This window comes from Schistocerca piceifrons, chromosome 4 (assembly GCF_021461385.2).
Source record: "Schistocerca piceifrons isolate TAMUIC-IGC-003096 chromosome 4, iqSchPice1.1, whole genome shotgun sequence".
Taxonomy (NCBI): Eukaryota; Metazoa; Arthropoda; class Insecta; order Orthoptera; family Acrididae; genus Schistocerca; species Schistocerca piceifrons.
The window spans coordinates 365,623,250-365,642,244 of record NC_060141.1 but is presented as its reverse complement, the minus strand read 5'-3'; the positions used below and the strand labels follow the sequence as shown (position 1 = coordinate 365,642,244).

Genomic DNA, 18,995 nt, shown 5'->3' with positions numbered 1-18,995 from the left:
TACAGAATGAACAACATGAAATTTGATTTGTTTCAAATTGTGTAAATTTAGAACTTTTTTCTGACTATTCACTTTAAAAACTTATAGAATCTACACTGAATTTGCTGGTAAATGGTATCAAATATCTTTGACTATAAAGACATTTACATATTGATGGTTCCATCTGCCCTTGTGATACTCTGACATTTTAAAATGAAATCTAGAAATCATACATCATTTGAATGTCTACTGTTATTGTTGCATTGACAAGTGTATTTAAAACATTTGAAAGCATGTGTCTTACCTCTCCGATGAGGTGTGTGATGCTCTGTGTGTCACCAAGCCCATGCAAATAGAAAGGCATCTGTGCATATGTAAGTGGCGGTGACTTGGGGATCTTGAGACCAACATCACTAGGTGCATGCAGCCATGAACGTGGTTTGGGTCTCAAGTTGCCCTGGGATGCACCGTATGCTAGTACATCATTTGTGGCCCAGGCACTCAGGTAATTATAGAATGCCTTTGGACTTATAATGCCCTCTGCATCAACAAGGCGTAGCTGGCGAACTTGTGACTTGTCTACAGGGTTGTCTACATGTCCTGTCTGGACTAATAGCTTGTACGCTAGGATGGCTTCATCGGAGGCATTTGCGTACCATTTCTCCTGTGTTATGCAGCCACGCTCCCAGTCATGATCAAATGCCTTTTGAAGCTCTGAAAATGAGAAAAGAAAATATCAATTTTGTGAGAACATCTGATCCTGAAGGTGAATTAAGGTATAACTTCCTCTTTCACATAAGCATTCTTGCACAAATGACATGTAAGGAAGAATATGAATCTCTTAAAGGCAGATTCAAACCCCTATATAATGATCCATAATCAAGTTATTTCAGGGTTCTCATTGCCGTATTTTAACTTTTTATGAATTATAATAGTTATCTTAGCAATTCATTTCTAATTTGCCCTGAAACATTTTTTCATAGCATATCTCTTCAAGTCTTTAAAATTCAGACTTCTTTTTCATATATACTTTTTTCTTTTCTTTTTTAAAGTATTAATAATAAGTGTTAATCACTTTTGTTGTTATTGTTGCTATATTTCCTTACATTGTAAGATTGGTGCTCACAACTGATATTAATTCTACATTATTCAAAAAAACTTTGGTCTAAATGTAGCCTTTCTGACTTACACTGAAGATTTTCAGTAACATTGACAAGGAAATATTACCAACCTTGACCTCATATTTTAAGCAGAAAAAGCACACTTGCAAGTTATCAGCCCCAGGAAACTATCCCATACAACAATTTGGCCCTAATTTTGATAACACACTGTTTTGAACTTCTCAAAGTACAGCTCGTAAACTTTCACACACACTGCTTGTTTGTCAGTCGTTCTACCCCACTGCAGTTGCCTTATGCCTAAAGTGCCATATCTGCCCAATGTGTTTTGAAATCTTGATCGAGAACAGATGTTATTCTACATGAAAAACAGGAAGTATCCTATACCTATGAGTATGTAATATGTCAGCCTTATGCACATGTAAGTTCAGTAACATTTTAACAATTTCTCATATCGATATACACGTATTGCAGGTGTATATATGCCTCAACAAAATGAATAAACCTAAGAACCTAAAGAACTTTTTTGGAAAGAAGTTAATGAATTTTGTTTTACAATTTAATCATATGAATCTCACTGAAGAACAGTGTCTCTCCTGAAAATGAATAACAGTGATGATAAAAAAATTAAATAGTTCCACTCTACTTCGGTAATGATCCACTAATTTGTTTCATTCATATACATTGCATTTGTGAATCGCAACATAAAAATGTTCAGAGAAAAGAGATCTCAGTCATTAACTACATGTTAGAAACAGTCAACAAAACATGTTACCAATGAAAAAACAGTATTTCGTGAACCTCTCACTCCACTGTATAGTACTTCGTACTTGGGCATGAAGTGACTGCAGTAGGGCAGACTGAATGAGAAACAACCGGTGTGCATAAAAGTTTAAAAGATGTACTTTCAGAAGGTCATACCTACGTACTGTCAGAATTATGGCACAAATTTTCACGTTTGATTGCTGGGGCTGATATCTTGCAAGCGTACTTTTTTTCCTTAAAATATGAAGTCAGGTTGATGATGTTTCCTTGCAAGAAAACAAAAGTGAACTGAACCTGTGTCGAACAATAAACCAAAAAACTCCTTTGCGAAGACAATATCTTGTCACATACTCGCTATGCAAAGGTTGCAAAGATCTGTCGTGCCTGCACAGCATTTGGCAGGTTTTTCTGGAATGATCTGAGATTTTTTAAAGTAATCAGATACTGTATTTTAATACTGTGGATTCAAAAAATTTCTTTGTAAAAGTTAAATCAGACATTGGAAAATCCGGGACGGAATGCAACAATATTACGAGAAGGAAAGTTGACGATGGCCAGTGGTCTAAAGCTTTAATTGTTAGAGTGTTAGATATATGGTGTCATGTCAACACAATCACAGGTAAATTCATTTTTCAAAACCAGTTTCTATAATCACTCAGGGAGAACTTGACGAAAAGAACACTCACCTATGAGCCAATCTCTGAACATGCTGAGCCAGAAATCTGGAAGACCACCATTGTCATTTTTAACAATGTTGGGCACCCTCATAAAGGCCTCGTGGTATTCATACAGCAGCCTCTGATTATTTGGATACTCAAAGTTTCCCTGAGTGACAGCATACATGTTGTAGAAGCCAAAATACTTTTCTTGTGCGCCAAGGAATGCATGCTCTTCAGTGTTCTGTGGCACAATATCCGTCAGATCCAACCCATCACTGACTTTAAATACTCCCCACACACTGCCAGCGAGGACGAAGATCATTAGCACCATGGAAAATACCTGTGTGAAAAAAGAGCACAAATATAATGACTATTCCAAGATGAAATATGATAAAAGTGGTTAGCTGGATGAACTGTTCTTGGAAGTTTAATTTTTGCAGTGAGATATATTTTGCTTTTAGTCAATGTATATCACAGCAGTAGTAAGTTGATGGTAAGATCTGTTTTCGTGTTCTGAGCAATGTCTCCAATTTACATACAAACAAATTTAAGCCAAGATTTTTCTTATTAGCTCGTACTGTAGAGAACACTGATACTGGGATTTCTGAGTTGTATAAGGTTATTGTACTCACGTTTTTAAATGCTTAACTTGTCAAAACTGGCAGACAATAAAGAGGTGACTAGCATTGCATGAATATGATACATACCTTGACACTGGTTTTGGCAATAAAAGGTGCATAATGTTGTGCAGCTGCTCGTGTCAGTGACCACCGCCAACAGCCATGTATTGGACAGCTAGTGGAATGCTGTTCACCGCTCTCTGGATCCACTGTCAGTACTTCTCGTGAACCCACCCAACATTCCTGCAAGCAATGTTGCAATTATACATTTACAGAAATGACACTTGAGATGTTTAAACAATTTTTTCAACTGTTCTAAAGTTGCACTAACGTATCTGTACTCATTTATGCTTAGATTATATGAAATACTAATTTATGGACAAAAAATTATTTAATTGGTCACTGCATCTTTGAGTAAGACACATACATGTCTCATACGCTCATATTTTCCCTTTCTGCTGTCAAATGTGTGCTAGTTTTATATCATTTTGTTACTTAAGCAAAGCTTGCTTGGGGATTCAGCAGTATTTTTTTAAACACTTATGAAATTCATGTAAGTTTGTGATCTTTTGTATACACCATTTGCAGAAACTAGAGCTGTTTGTTTCCCTTTGGGAAGTTTGAGAAAAGGCAGAGCCATATGGCATTTTTGGCTGAGATACCCCAAGGGCTTATTAAGCTATGTAATCACAAATGTCCCTTTTCATGTAGTGCAGGGGAATTGTTTCATAGGTGTATCTGTTGACTGCAGATGACCGCAGTGGGTGTGTGTACAGTATGGTGCTATATTTGTGTTGTGTAATGATGACAGAAAGGAAGAGAGTTAATCCTGCAGTTGCAAGGTAGTATATTGCTCGTGAATGGCACCATCAGGCTTAATGCCCCATCTAACATCTGCCTGAGAAACTGCAGGGAGGTTTGGAATTTAATACAGGACATTGCCACAAAATATGGTGACCAGGAGCTTTACTCCATCACCTAACCTTCGTTTGGAGCAAAATACTGATGGTGATGATTTATTCCACCATCAAGATTTGAACAGACTACCGCTAAGTTAAGTAACACCATAACACCACTCAGGGGTATGTTAGTGACCTTCTCAAGGGAGGCAAGTTAGCAGTACTGAATAAAAGTCCTATGTCAACAGCAGTACTGTTCATGCAGATTTTCAGTGCTAGCTTCAGAAATAGGTATTAGGCAACAGAGAGAGGCAGCTTCACTAATGGGCAAAAATAGCTGTGGGGAGGGGAAGGTAGGTTTCTCCTTGTTAATCTTGCACTGTCAATAAAACAACTGGAATTTGTGTTTCTTGCTTCTTATAGTATGCTACCCTGGAATGTGAATGCTTAAAAGCTTCCTTTAATCAAAGAAATTCTCTCTTGAAGAGGTTATTGTATTGTCTATGACTCTCCAGAAAGAGCTATTGTCACTCATTTTTGCACAGTATTCTGGAAACACAACAAAACATTGGAATTTTGTTAGTTCTGTTCTACAGCATTGTTGTATAATTTGATAGAAAGAAGAAAATATACTATTTGTCTAAAAGGCACTTCTGATCTTTCCATGCCTCTTCCACCTATGCTGATATGTTTAACCAGTCTACTTTTTTCCCATGCATTATCATCAATTGTGCAAGAGGAAATTTTTCATGCAGTTGAATTATTTTGTATCCTTATCACCTACAATTGTTATTACTAATTTCATTATCTTCATGTTTCCCAGCTCAGTAGTTTTAACAGTTTTATGTTTCCTTCTTCCACTGTGTTTGCCCAGGATTATTTCCAGCAGTATTCTCCACTGTTTATCTCCACTGACTTTTTCCAGAGATAATTTATATATTCTTTCTTTCTCTGTCAATTCAGAAATGTGCATCATTCCCTAACAGATAACCAGATAGGCATGTATGTAGAGTGTGGGGCAGTGTGTTCTTACAATGAACAGAAGATAATAAACTCAGCTACCATACTACAGTCCATGCTTACGTGTTTATCTATCGCTAAGTGCCTCCGCAATATAATGAGGGGTTATTTAGTGCTTTCTTTGACTTCTAGCAATTAAAGTCTGGGTATTGAGAGACAAAAGAGAACCTGGTTTTTACCAGGCATGAAGCAGTGAGATTCTAAGTACAGCTAAACCAATATATGGAACGGAAAGATACATACTATAACCATTCCCAATATATAATCAAAAGACACAAAACTGAAGTGTGGTGGACAGTGCTATGTGTAAAATAAAATACTCACAGCTGAATGATGTGTTCGGGAGGCTAGTGGTGAAGGTGGAGCTGTAGAGGCACCCTGTGTCGCTTGAGGTGGTGCTGCAAGCACAGTGACAGTTTGCTGACGGTCTGGAGGCAGTGCACGAGTGATAGCTGTCAGCTTGCGTGGCTGAGGTGGGGGCGGCTCAGGTGTGATACGTGTAGCCCTGGGCCGCCCCCGATCTGACTCCCCATCTGACGTCACACAACTACTTGTAAAAGCTGGCTGCTGTGGACAAGTGCAGCAGCAGAGGACATCAGCTCGACCGGCACGTCGTCGTCGCAGGTCGAGGCTTACAATTGCAGGGTACACAAGCAACATTGCTGCCAGGTTAAAGAGCATGAGCACTGCTGCCTGTAAAGCAGAAATGTTACAATATAAATAAACATTATGGAGTAAATACTTTGATGGTAGAAATTTTTTAACATGCCTTATGCAAGAATGGTTTAAAAATAAAAAATAAGTGAGGTTAGATGGTTAACAGTTTTTTTATGGTGATCGTAATAATAAGCAATTTCATGGAAGAAACACCTGTAATTTTGTAAAACTTGGTTGGAACAACAGGTATGGACACACAACTATCTAATAATAATAATAATAATAATAACACTGGAAATGAATATTTTAAAACTACGGCAAGACCTCAATTATAAGACTGTGGATTATCTGATTTGCAAAATATGTTATCTATGCATGGTTCAGCAATTTTTGAAAAATAAAAAAAAAAACTATGCCTGAAGTATTTTATTATAATTAAAAGAAATATTTTTTTTAAACACACTACACAGACTTGAAAAGTTTTTGTTGTGAATACGTGGGTAAAAAACCATTCACAAGTGGTTGAGTAGCAGTGCATGTGAACTTGAAATGGAGCAGTGAGTTTGATATGCATGTAGTGAACAAAAGTAGAGGACAAGAGTGAAGATGTGAGGGGATTGAGGAAACTGTAATCACACACACCGATACACTGAAAAGCGTTATTAGAACAAAATTCATTTGACTATACCGATGTTGTGGCTCTTCAAAAAGTGAGAATCATTGTCAAGAGGAAAATGAATGAAAAACAGAAAATTTGGATGACTGTTTCCCGAAAACAAACTAAGAACAGGTGATCCAAAATACACTGCTTTTTAAACTTAATTTTGTAAGGAATTTGTTGGCACCTGTCAAGTAATGCATAAGAAATGCAAGCTTTAAAATGTGTCATGAAGCAAGTTTTTTAAATATAGTAAATAGCAGTTTCCAGTAAAATTGTGGAGTGTCTTTGTTTTTTGGTCATCTGAGCAGTTTCTGGTCTGCAATAACCCAGAAGCTTGGTGTATCACTATACAGGGTGTTACAAAAAGGCACGGCCAAACTTTCAGGAAACATTCCTCACACACAAAGAAAGAAAATATGTTATGTGGACATGTGTCCGGAAACGCTTACGTTCCATGTTACAGCTCATTTTATTACTTCTCTTCAAATCACATTAATCATGGAATGGAAACACACAGCAATAGAACGTACCAGCGTGACTTCAAACACTTTGTTACAGGAAATGTTCAAAATGTCCTCCGTTAGCGAGGATACATGCATCCACCCTCCATCGCATGGAATCCCTGATGCGCTGGTGCTGCCCTGGAGAATGGCGTATTGTATCACAGCCATCCACAATACGAGCACGAAGAGTCTCTACATTTGGTACCGGGGTTGTGCAGGCAAGAGCTTTCAAATGCCCCCATAAATGAAAGTCAAGAGGGTTGAGGTCAGGAGAGCCAAGAGGGTTGAGGTCAGGAGAGCATGGAGGCCATGGAATTGGTCCGCCTCTACCAATCCATTGGTCACCAAATCTGTTGTTGAGAAGTGTACGAACACTTCGACTGAAATGTGCAGGAGCTCCATCGTGCATGAACCACATGTTGTGTCGTACTTGTAAAGGCACATGTTCTAGCAGCACAGGTAGAGTATCCCGTATGAAATCATGATAACATGTTCCATCGAGCGTAGGTGGAAGAACATGGGGCCCAATCAAGACATCACCAACAATGCCTGCCAAACGTTCACAGAAAATCTGTGTTGATGACGTGATTGCACAATTGCGTGCGGATTCTCGTCAGCCCACACATGTTGATTGTGAAAATTTACAATTTGATCACGTTGGAATGAAGCTTCATCCATAAAGAGAACATTTGCACTGAAATGAGGATTGACACATTGTTGGATGAACCATTCGCAGAAGTGTACCCATGGAGGCCAATCAGCTGCTGATAGTGCCTGCACACGCTGTACATGGTACGGAAACACTGGTTCTCCCGTAGCACTCTCCATACAGTGACGTGGTCAATGTTACCTTGTACAGCAGCAACTTCTCTGATGCTGGCATTAGGGTTATCGTCAACTGCACGAAGAATTGCCTCGTCCATTTCAGGTGTCCTCATCGTTCTAGGTCTTCCCCAGTCGCGAGTCATAGGCTGGAATGTTGCGTGCTCCCTAAGACGCCGATCAATTGCTACGAACATCTTCCTCTCGGGACACCTTCATTCTGGAAATCTGTCTTGATACAAACGTACCGCGCCACGGCTATTGCCCCGTGCTAATCCATACATCAAATGGGCATCTGCCAACTACGCATTTGTAAGCATTGCACTGACTGCAAAACCACATTCGTGATGAACACTAACCTGTTGATGCTACATACTGATGTGCTTGATGCTAGTACTGTAGAGCAATGAGTCGTATGTCAACACAAGCACTGAAGTCAACATTACCTTCCTTCAATTGGACCAACTGGCAGTGAATTGAGGAAGTACAGTACATACTGACGAAACTAAAGTGAGCTCTAACATGGAAATTAAGCGTTTCCGGACACATGTCCACATAACATCTTTTCTTTATTTGTGTGTGAGGAATGTTTCCTGAAAGTTTGGCCGCACCTTTTTGTAACACCTTGTATTCATTTGGAAGAAAAAACAGAATGCTACAACTATGGCAGTCAGAATAAAATTCAGTGGCCAGGTCCCTTGGTGAGAGACCTTTTTTCCTTCTTTTATGCAATTTAATAATTGCTGTACTAGCCTTGTCAAAAACAAACTTGGCCTCCAGTGGTAAAGATGTAAACTAGATTTAGCAGTCAGGAATATGACACTATGACTCTACCAAAGTTGTTTTCAGTTCTTTAGTTTAAAGTTTGCTTATAAGGCAGAAGAAAGTATCATTTACAAACAGATTAATGGGGTGAAATTCTGCCATGCAATGACTATCATTATTGATAGATCTTGGACACGTGCCTTTTTGAGCTCTTATTATTTCTGTAGAATAGTGTTGATAAGTCAACTGAGAAACAATAAAATTTACTTTTGTGTATTCTGTGATCCTGCACGTTATTTTCCTTTGCTGTTGTGTGATAGATATAAAAACTGGGGACAAAATTTTATGGTAATTAAGTGAGTGTCTGAGCACTTACATTTTTACAGGCTTGTTTGTGATAATTTATAATACTAAATGCTGGAAAGTTTGTCAATACGAATAATATTTATATTTAGTGCTCCATCGTTATGTCTGCCAGGTGAGTGGAAAAATCGGAATGTGGAAGCAATAGTTACATGAAGATTTCCAGATTATAGCTAACCAAATCCATGATTCATGAGTATGTGCATATCCAGGTGTAGGAAAATGTGATATAACCCTTTATCTGAAGCTAATTTTCAACATAATTTTGATTTAAAATTAGATTCTTAATGACATAAGAAAATGAAACACTATTAAGATTTTATCTTTTCCTCAATTAAGAAATTACAAGACTGAATTAATATCATGTTTGATAATTTTTCTAACAAGTTACTGCTATATTTTAATATCTATATAACCTGTTTTAGGAGGGATTTCTGCTGTTATTAATTAAAGGCATAATGGAAGGGAAAAACATACATAAAAATAGGGTGTGCGATTGCAATATTTATTCAGATAACTTGTTTAAATATAACTGTTACACAATCTTCCTTTATTTTTATTTACAATTAGCAGACACGTGTTTAATGTTTTCCAACTAACCTGCAGTGAAAAGACTCTGAGAGCAGGAATGGGGATGAGTGCAGCAGCAAAGAAGGCGCAAGCATTGCTCAATGATGTCAGCAGCACGCTGAGACCAGACCGCTTCAGGACCATGCCCGTTTGTTCCTGGAACAAAAGAGGCAGTCCTTTTGATGAAATATTTAATGATTGGACAATGATCATAGTAATTTTACAACTTATTTGTAATTTTGCTTGGTATAAAAAATTAGCATGTTCGATGAGTCTAAATTATTGAGACACTGAATATTACTACGATGCAAGAGCAAACAGAATCAGCATCACAGTTGTATAGAGTCCTGCTGTTTCATTCAAATCACTTTTTCAAATTTCTGTTGCAATGATACGTATAATCTTACAACATACTTAGTTCCTGTGTGTGAATAGGATGCATTTTATAGACAAGAATAAGATGGGAAAATGCTTTATGCAATCTGTACTTACATCTGTTTGTATGTTGGTGACTTCCTGGTCAGCATAAGTGTGTGTCAAGAGAAACATATCATCTACACCAAGTCCAAGTGCTAGAAATGGCACAATCTGCAATGGAGAGCAAGTCATTAGTCAGCCAGTTGATTGGCAGTTGTGCTGCTATAGAGAAAAGCTGTGGTCAAGGTACTCACCTGCGTGGTTGAGGCATTGAAGGCGATGCCAAGCAAAGCACAGAAGCCCAGTCCAGCAGCCACTGTAATGGATACTAGCACCACACCTGCCACACCCACACCTGTCTGTGAGCGCACCGGATCGCTCCACCGCAGAAGCGACAGTCCAGCATATAACAGCTGGAAATAAGTCACTTTGCTTCAAGCTTGCTTTGTACAAATCTCAAAAAGACTGGGGATGAAATTGTAACCACATTGCTTTTGTTAAATGTCATGAGTTAACTGTATGCTATGTTTTGGTACAGCTAGGTGCACTGCAGCCAAAATTAATTTTGAGATGTTTTGACACTCAGAGAAGTGTCAGTTCAAAGTATATTTACTGATTTTTGTCATACTAAGATAATTCAGTTTATTATATTGAATACAGAAGGTGTTGTACTCTAATGGCTAAGTAAATTGAATACACTGGAGGGTACCTGACTGTGGAAATCTTATTCACTCTTTAAAACAAAGTGGAGTGGAACCCAGTAGTGCTATGGCAAGTATAACAACTGATGCCAGGAAATGTACTGACAAACTGGATAAGTACTGTTGGGCAGCCTATGACCACTCAAAACAATTTACTAACTATTCTCTAAGAAAAATACTGTTTCGTGTGCTACTTTAGGTTCCAGGGGAGAAATGGGGGAAAGAAAGAAGTTTACTGCATTTGTTTGTGGCTTCATTGAATTCTTACCTACTGTCTGAAAAATCTCGTTCCTCTATTGTAATGGTAAATTTAACATTGTGCAAGTAAATTTCTGGAGAACAAAGTGGAGCATTCTGATAGAAAATATTTCCTAGAAACTCCCCTGCCCCCCCCCCCCACCACTAAAGTCAGCAGAGAGCCTTTACTGTACGGGTCAGGAGAAGATCCTGGATCTCTGGCCCAAATATGGTATTCTGCCCAGGTACACATCAAAAGTTATCTTGTTGTGTTACAGCTAAAATATGAGTTGCTTAATAGCTGTTGGAACTCAGACAAGACCACACTTTTCTAGCAGGTTCAAATGCTTAGCAATCCATACAATCAGATAAAAATGTCTTACGCTATCTAGAGTCAGAAAACATCACCATTAAACTTCATTCTTGGCATGCAACAATAATACACCCTTTTGTTATGAAAAAATATAGAATACTAATAGGCCTTTTAACCCTCTGAGTACCAGTAATCTTCCATCAAACCACTGCATTATTAATTTTGTTTTGAAGTACCAATGCCTTTTACATGGAACAACCGATGCTATTGTAAACCAGAGACATACTGAGATACTTTACAAATGTAGTGCATTGTAGCAGTTATTTACAGCATTTAAAGCAACAGTCGGCATGGAGATTGTGCTGCATGGGATTTTCAAGATGTGAGATTGTGTCCAGGAAAAGTTCGTAATTGCTTTCAAATACATCACACAAAATGACAGGTAGTTGTAAACTATACATCCCAGAGGTTCCAAAGTGAAACCAACTCTTTGAAAGAACTGATTGTTTGCTTTTTGCCAGTTTCTTATTTTGTAACATATTTCTTATTTTATAATAAAGGTTAATTTTGTGAAAAATTTTAAAGTGATGTTTTTTCATATTGTTGAGACTTTAAAGGGTTAAACAAACTAATCTCATTTCTGCACTATTGTCTATGAGGTTTGTTTTTATACTGATAAAAGGTGATTAGTTAGTTTTTACATGGCTTACCATTAATACATATCCAGCGATTACTTTCTCTAACCGCAGTTCCGAAAATTGACTTAGAATATCATTCAATGTAGTAGTGGAAAATGAATACATGCTATATGGAGATGTGCCGTTATCTCCATTCATATACTTCTGAAGTTCCTGCAAGTATATAAGAAAGAAGTATTGATAAGTAATGTGGGAGATACTGTCCATATTTAATTAATGTCATTGGAAGTACATAAATTCATACCTCCGAGAACCTCCTCTGCCAAGTATCGAGCACCAAGGCAGCTTTTTCAGGGGTCCATTCAACATGATGGACTTTGTACGATGCTGACCAGAAATCATATAACTCTCGTTCTCCCATCAACTGCACAACAGTTTGGAGAGCTCGAGCTCTGAAAATTATAAACAGGCATTAGTGATAGCGGGATGTAGAGCATTAACAGCGGCAAATACCAGAAAGCAGACAACAGCTTACTTTTTAATATGTCCAGTCTTATTCTTGACTGTGCCTCCAACTATCAAATCCTCAGGCCAATGCATATACTTTGCAGCAAAACCATAGCAGCCACCTGTCAGTTCTGCCCCTATATCAGGTATCTGAAATGTGAGTTGAAGAAGAAAAAAATAGTACCGTATTCACATATTTAATATTTCAGTATCATTATTGTATGATATGTGGTTTTAACTGGATTAATGTTCTTCAAAGAAATCTCTCTCTCTCTCTCTCTATCTCTATCTCTCTCTCTCTCTCTCTCTCTCTCTCTCTCTCTCTCTCTCACACACACACACACACACACACACACACACACACAAAATTTTCAGAGGCAAATTATTAGTTGAAAATCATTGTGAAAGCGGAAATGTTCATGGCAACATAAACAATAGAGTAAAGGGAGACTTTTGTTTCCTCTCAGACTCAAGTAGTGCTATATGATTGCAGCATGGCACACAAAGTTATTTGTACAATTAGGCTATGATGAATTATATAGTATTCTCTACTGTGGTAAGAAACTTCAAGTCACACAGACAGTTCACAAAAACCAGCAGAAATATGTATAACTGAATAATCTCTTATGAGAAAAGAGGATATCTACACAGAAAATCCAATGAGGATGTGAAGCAATTCTGAAACTACTTTGTACTGAGCTTTTGTGCAGTTTCCAGGGAGTATATTGTCAGTTAGGGGTGAGGATCTCACTATAAGTTGTTGTGATTTTCACATCACACTGACTTGCTTTACTGTCTTTGAGATAGAGGTCTGTATGGGTTGGTGGCTCTTTTAGTGCCAGGTGAATAATGTAGGTGTATGAAGCTCAAGTTCCTGTCGATCCTATAATTTTTCAATTTAATATACACAAGGCATAACCAGCAAGCCAGGTAATTCAATTTTTGTTTGTTTGTATGTGTATGTTTGCAGTTCTAGTATACATTGAAATTATCACACCGCAATACCTTACTAACGTGCCAAACATTATGGCACAGTCCACTAACATAGTGGGGGTATGTATGAAAAGCAGTCACAGTTTTATCACCTCAAAATAATAATATTAAGTCATTCATTTTTTATTTGTTTGCAAGTACATGTCTACAGCCATGGTGCACTTTATACACTGTGGTGACAAAAGTCATGGGATACCACCTAATATCATATTGGATCTCCTTTTGCCTGGTGTAGTGCAGCAACTTGACATGGAAGTCCCCTGCTGAAATATTGAGCCATGCTGCTCCCCTGCAGAAATATTGAGCAATGCTGAATCTATAGCCATGCATAACTGGTAGCGCAGGATCTCGTGTACGGGCTGACCTCTCGATTATGTCCCATAAATGTTTGACAGGATATATGCCGGGCAGGTGTTCTGGCTGGCCAAATCATTCACTCAAATTGTCCAGAATGTGCTGGGTCTTGGCTTTGTGGGGTCTGTGCCACACTTGAACGCTATCATCAGCTCTTACCAACTGAAATCGGGACTTATCTGTCCAGGCCATGGGTTTTCAGTCATCTAGGATCCAATCTACATCGTCATGAGCCGAAGGCGCTACAGGCGATGTCATGCTGTTAACAAAGCCACTCGCATCAGTCGTCTGCTGTCATAGCCCATTAATGCCAAATTTCGTCACACTGTCCTAACAGATATATTCGTTGTATGCCCCATTTTGATTTCTGCGGTTATTTCACGCAAGGCTGCTTGTATGTTAGCATACACAATTCTGCGCTGACGGCGCTGCTCTCGGTCGTTAAGTGAAGGCCGTCGGCCGCTGTGTTGTCCGTGATGAGAGGTAATAACTGAAATTTGGTATTCTCGGTAAACTGTCGACACTGTGGATGTTGTATACTTAATTCCCTAATGGTTTCCGAAATGAAATGTCCCATGCGTCTAGCTTCCACTACCATTCTACGTTCAATGTCTGTTAGTTGGCGTCGTGCGGCCATAATCACGCTGGAAAGCTTTTCACATGAATCAGATGAGTACAAGTGACAGCTATGCCAATGCACTGCCGTTTTATACCTTGTGTACGGATTGCTACCGCCATCGGTATATGTGCTGATTGCTATCCCATGACTTGTCACCTCAGTGTAAAGACCCTCGCCACAGTACTGTTGCACGCCGCTGCAGAAGCCAGACAAAATGTCCACTTTATCAATCGGCTGCTTCGCTTCTTTTTCTGGCTCCTCTAGCGTCGAGCTACGGTACTGTAGCGCAGGGAGTTCGATGTGTAGCTGGAATGCAGACATATAACTTTACTTTTCGAGGTCGTAATTAAAACTTATGACTACTACTCGCATATAAATTTTGCCTCGTAGGCTTTTTGTGTATAAAAAATGTCGAGCTGCACCATGGTTCAGCTGCCTCTGAATTCTAAGCAATGTCATTGTCCGGCAACTATGGAAACTGAATCAACTTTGTGCTATAAACCAAGCCAGGAGCGACGCAGCCCAAAGAGAAAAATACGAGGGAAGGGGGCAGCAGACCACCGACTCGGACATGCCAGGTGGCGGCCCGTACCTTACATTCTCGGCCTCCGCTCACCTACCTGCCGCTATTGTCACGCGGCGATACATCAAGCTACCCGCCGTCGGGCCGTATTGTGTGCTGACTGGCGACTGGCGGCCGTACTTCCCATTACGAGCGGAAAAATGTCCCACAAAAGCAGTCCCCGAAATTGAGATATCCGTGGGGCTGTGGCTTCTCGCGACCACACAAACTCTGCCACGGTGCCTTTTAGGTTTCAAAGGGAGGGAGAGTCGCTCCTCGTCCTTCTCTGCACCTGTGCCGAGCGCAAAGTGTGGAATTTTTGCCAGGTGTCACATATAAGCCGCGATTTTCACCGCCTATCCCCGCATGGTGCACTCTGACGAAAGATTTAAGATGTTCAGAGTGTCAGATAAAGTTTCTGCAATCCAGTTCCATTTGCCAGCGCTGTTGATTCAACACACAAGGCGATTCTGGAAAAAAAGCATGTAAATTTGGAGGTCAGGAGCTATACACAGTGTGTGTTAGTTCGATGGAAACTGTGACTATAAAAATAAAAGTCATGGGTTATGTTCAGTAAGTCACTGTTTTTATTCCAAATAGTTTCTCCTGAATCTAAACACAGCTGAAATCGTTTTCAAAGTGTTTTCAACTAGCCACTGTAGCCCTTTTTCGGAGGTGCATTTAGTACAGCAGGACAATTTTCGTCAATGGCCTTAATTGCATCATAATAGTATCCTTTTATTGCCAGCTTCAATTTGGGAAACAACCAGAAGTCGGCTGGGGCCAAATCCGGCGAATACTGTTGGTGATCCAGGACTGTGATCCATTTGCTGGCCGAAAACTCGTCTACAATCTTCGCTTGTGGGATGGGCTGTTATCATGGAGGAGCAACTAGGAACCTGCCTCTCGGTATTGGGGTCGAACTGACGAATTCTCGCCCAGAAATGTTGGAGGACCCAAATCGCTTGATGTTGCCTCACTGCTCCATTGCCGGTGAGCGTCAGATACGTACTGTTCTTACATTCGCTGCCAGGATGCTTGCTGCAGCTTTGAATTGTACAGCTGTTTTTGAAACTTCAAGGATCGTAACACCGCAACTCGCCACGAGATAGCCCTGCAGTTTGGAAATTCACACAAGCAGTCGTACCGTAATGGTACACACTGTGTCATCCCGTTTACATGAGGCTCCCAGAAACGAATTTCGTAAACCGATTTCCCAGTACCGCTTCTGGGTGGTCATATAAAAACTTCAAAATCGATTTTAGAAATCCGCTTCTGGTTGTCGGTTTTCCAATTCCGCAATCTATTTTCGCTCCCATGTAAACGCAGTCGGTTTTGAAACGTGCTTGGGCTGTCAGGTTTCGTCTTGTTTTTGAAAATTTTCGGCCAGTATGAACGGAGTGACTTTTTTATAGCGAAAGGTAAGTAGAAATTATTAAGCTAAAGCTGTTTACATCTCGCCTAGTTGAAGAGAAATAGCGATTGTGTTGACTAAATCAAACTGTAACAGCTGTTTCCCAGGAACCATATTTAACTGGGTTACAAAGTTCGCTTCAGACCTTATCATGTAAACATGATAGCGAAAAACTGTTTCCGAAATTGAGTTTTCGTATTTCGGAAGATGTGTCGCATGTAAACGTAGTATGTAAGACATAACTGAAACGTTATAACTCTACTCACGATTCAATCGTTCAGTGAAATACTATGCCTTGCAGTTATGTTTCACTGTGGACTTTTTGTATTTAGACAGCACTCGAACTTTATTAAGCCCGGTAGGACCACGGCTGACATCCTACCCCTGTAGTTGTGACTGGATTGACCAGTAACTATTGCCGCACTTTTTCATTACAGGGTGGAATAACCGTCGGCACGGCGTTAAAAAATACGTAGGCGGTGGCTGCACGCCTGCGATACGTGAAGCAATTAGTACTGAAAATTTCCTGCGAGCATCTGCTTTTTCCGGAAGTTACAGCGTCAATATTGACCTCGTCCAGAACATTTACAGGTAGAGAAATATAGCCTGAATTTTAATACTTGTCTCCGATCCGACAACATAGACTATAGTAGTAAGAGATATGGAATTCGTCTGAAAATGAGAAACATCAAGAAGTTAACGATGAATGGATTGTTGCAGTGAGAAGCGCCTAATTTGACGCTAATTTACCCGTTAATAGCAGATAGCTGTTATTTGTTAGTAGAAGTAGAATCAGGCAGGAACCAGAGGGAATTTGCAACTAATGTTGCAGATACACTACTTTCATTGTTGGTGTTTCCAATCCTGCTTTATGATATATAGTTAAAGCCTTATTTAACAAGCTATTGTTCGTCTCTCGCGGTCCCTAGAAAAGATCTTCACAAATCGGACAAATCATGCCTCACCACACAACAGACATATTATTTCAGTATCGGTTTGAAGCACGGTGAGATGGATACTGACTAGCAGTGAGTGTCCTGGATCCATTTGTCGTGAACTCTCAAACTGTGAGTTGCGCCCCATCTCAGATCCTGGGCATGCTCTTGTGCACAGTGTTGAGAAGCCTGGCAACCTATGGTATCTTTACATGACAGTGATATATATTGATCCCGTTTTCTGCTGTAGTACATTACCCAGCGATCCCATCGCGTGAATTAAGCAAAATCCCAACACAACTGAACTCAACCTCGAAACATGGCGCTTGAGACAAGAAATCTCGCTATTTATTATTACCTCGGAACTATCAGAAGCAATGGCTGGAACCTTAGTTATAGGAATACTCGCTCTGCAACGATTCTCCCCTGCGAAAACCAGCATTTCGTCAATATCGTACCGCTGTCGAATACATATCGAATGAGTTGCTGATCTGCCACTGCTTGTAATATTTGGCTACGGAGCTGTTCGCGGTACAGCGCTTGATAATTCACAAGACATTATTTTGCAAGAGAGCTCCTAACACAGTGTGGCTTACCTGTCCCGTCTTCTTGTTGGGCGCCGTCTCTGGACACTCGGGGTCCAACGGGTTGAGGCAGGGCTTCTCCTGGTAGGCGCTGCTTATTCCCGCCTGTAACACAAAGCCGATAATTAGGCACCTCGGTCTCCACACAACTGCAGGCTTACTCACATTACACTGATCTCTCTTTTACTGGCTGCAGCTAAATCGTATTACAATCTCTCCGTCTACAAAAATCTTGTTTTAGTTGTGCCATACCAATGCATAATGTACTGAATAGCAGATGGATTCACCACTAACCAACACTAATTTGTAAAGGAATTTTATGCTGAGTGATTCAGTTTTACCCATTCACGATCCAAACAGCATTCCTTTCTTTAACTGATGGGGTTTGGTGCTGTTATGAGCATTAAAGATCACTGGAGATTGTACATTGGTAAATAAGTGGACAAATGTAATGCCACCGAGCGGCAAACGTTTCTACTTTGACCGCTGACAAACGCATGTAATTGTGCCTCTAATCACTGAATGTTGACCCTGTGTCAGTATTCGATGGTAAGAGTACTATAAATTTTCGTGTCTGCGCCTAAAAATTTAATGTCTTTGAGGCCGAAATCGATGGGAATTTTGCAAGTAACTGATAAGTAGTTTATGATGAAGTGCAGGGAATTGCAGTAGAAGATGAGTAAAACCAGTTGGTGGCGTGAAACTAACAGATAAAAAGGTATGCGGACCGGAGAGCAGTATGAAATGTATCATCTCGTTCCACAGTCCCATAGATTAACAGGATTGCGTCAAATGGACGTTTTAATGTGGCCTTCGCGTCTAGACAGCATGCATTCATGTGACGATCGAGAGACAATATTGTTTGGAATGCGATTACATATTCTTTGTTTGTGTGGGGAAATTAATCAGCAAACTAGTTTGAAAAGGATTCGTAATGAATTAATCCGAAAATGCGGAGGAGTAAAATCGTACTGATATCGATGATATTCAGTAGCCACGTAGAGAAAGTTGTGTGTCGGAAATTAATGTAAATGGGGAATTTGTCAAGTGGAACCGCTAGTTAGAGTAACGTGATTTCTCGATTGGGAAATTAAGTGCAAGCTGAAAGTACAAATTGAGATTGTGAGGTTCTGATGGCTCTTGCATTGCCGTAATACGCTTTCATGAAGCCATAGTTCTCAACAGTTCTAAATAAATAATGTTGGAAGGTATGCAGTGTTGCGGACACCGCAGTAATAGCGTAACCGGCATGCACAGTGCTTCTGCGAGAGCGCATTGGCCTGAAAGAGCGCAGCCACGGTAATATAAAGAGAAACGTGG

General features: G+C 39.8%; 1 protein-coding gene across 1 annotated transcript in view; it reads right to left on the bottom strand.

Moving 5' to 3' along the window:
- The window catches only part of LOC124795292 (protein patched), a 149,013-nt gene that overhangs the window by 11,565 nt on the left and 118,453 nt on the right, over nt 1-18,995 (bottom strand). The window contains exons 7-17 of the mRNA XM_047259250.1: nt 17,688-17,780; nt 12,243-12,364; nt 12,012-12,159; nt 11,780-11,920; nt 10,073-10,231; nt 9,894-9,989; nt 9,432-9,557; nt 5,385-5,753; nt 3,229-3,384; nt 2,549-2,861; nt 284-693 (exon numbers count right to left, since the gene is read on the bottom strand). Of these exons, the coding sequence (XP_047115206.1) occupies nt 284-693; nt 2,549-2,861; nt 3,229-3,384; nt 5,385-5,753; nt 9,432-9,557; nt 9,894-9,989; nt 10,073-10,231; nt 11,780-11,920; nt 12,012-12,159; nt 12,243-12,364; nt 17,688-17,780 (2,133 nt within the window). The remainder of the gene's footprint in view (nt 1-283; nt 694-2,548; nt 2,862-3,228; nt 3,385-5,384; nt 5,754-9,431; nt 9,558-9,893; nt 9,990-10,072; nt 10,232-11,779; nt 11,921-12,011; nt 12,160-12,242; nt 12,365-17,687; nt 17,781-18,995) is intronic.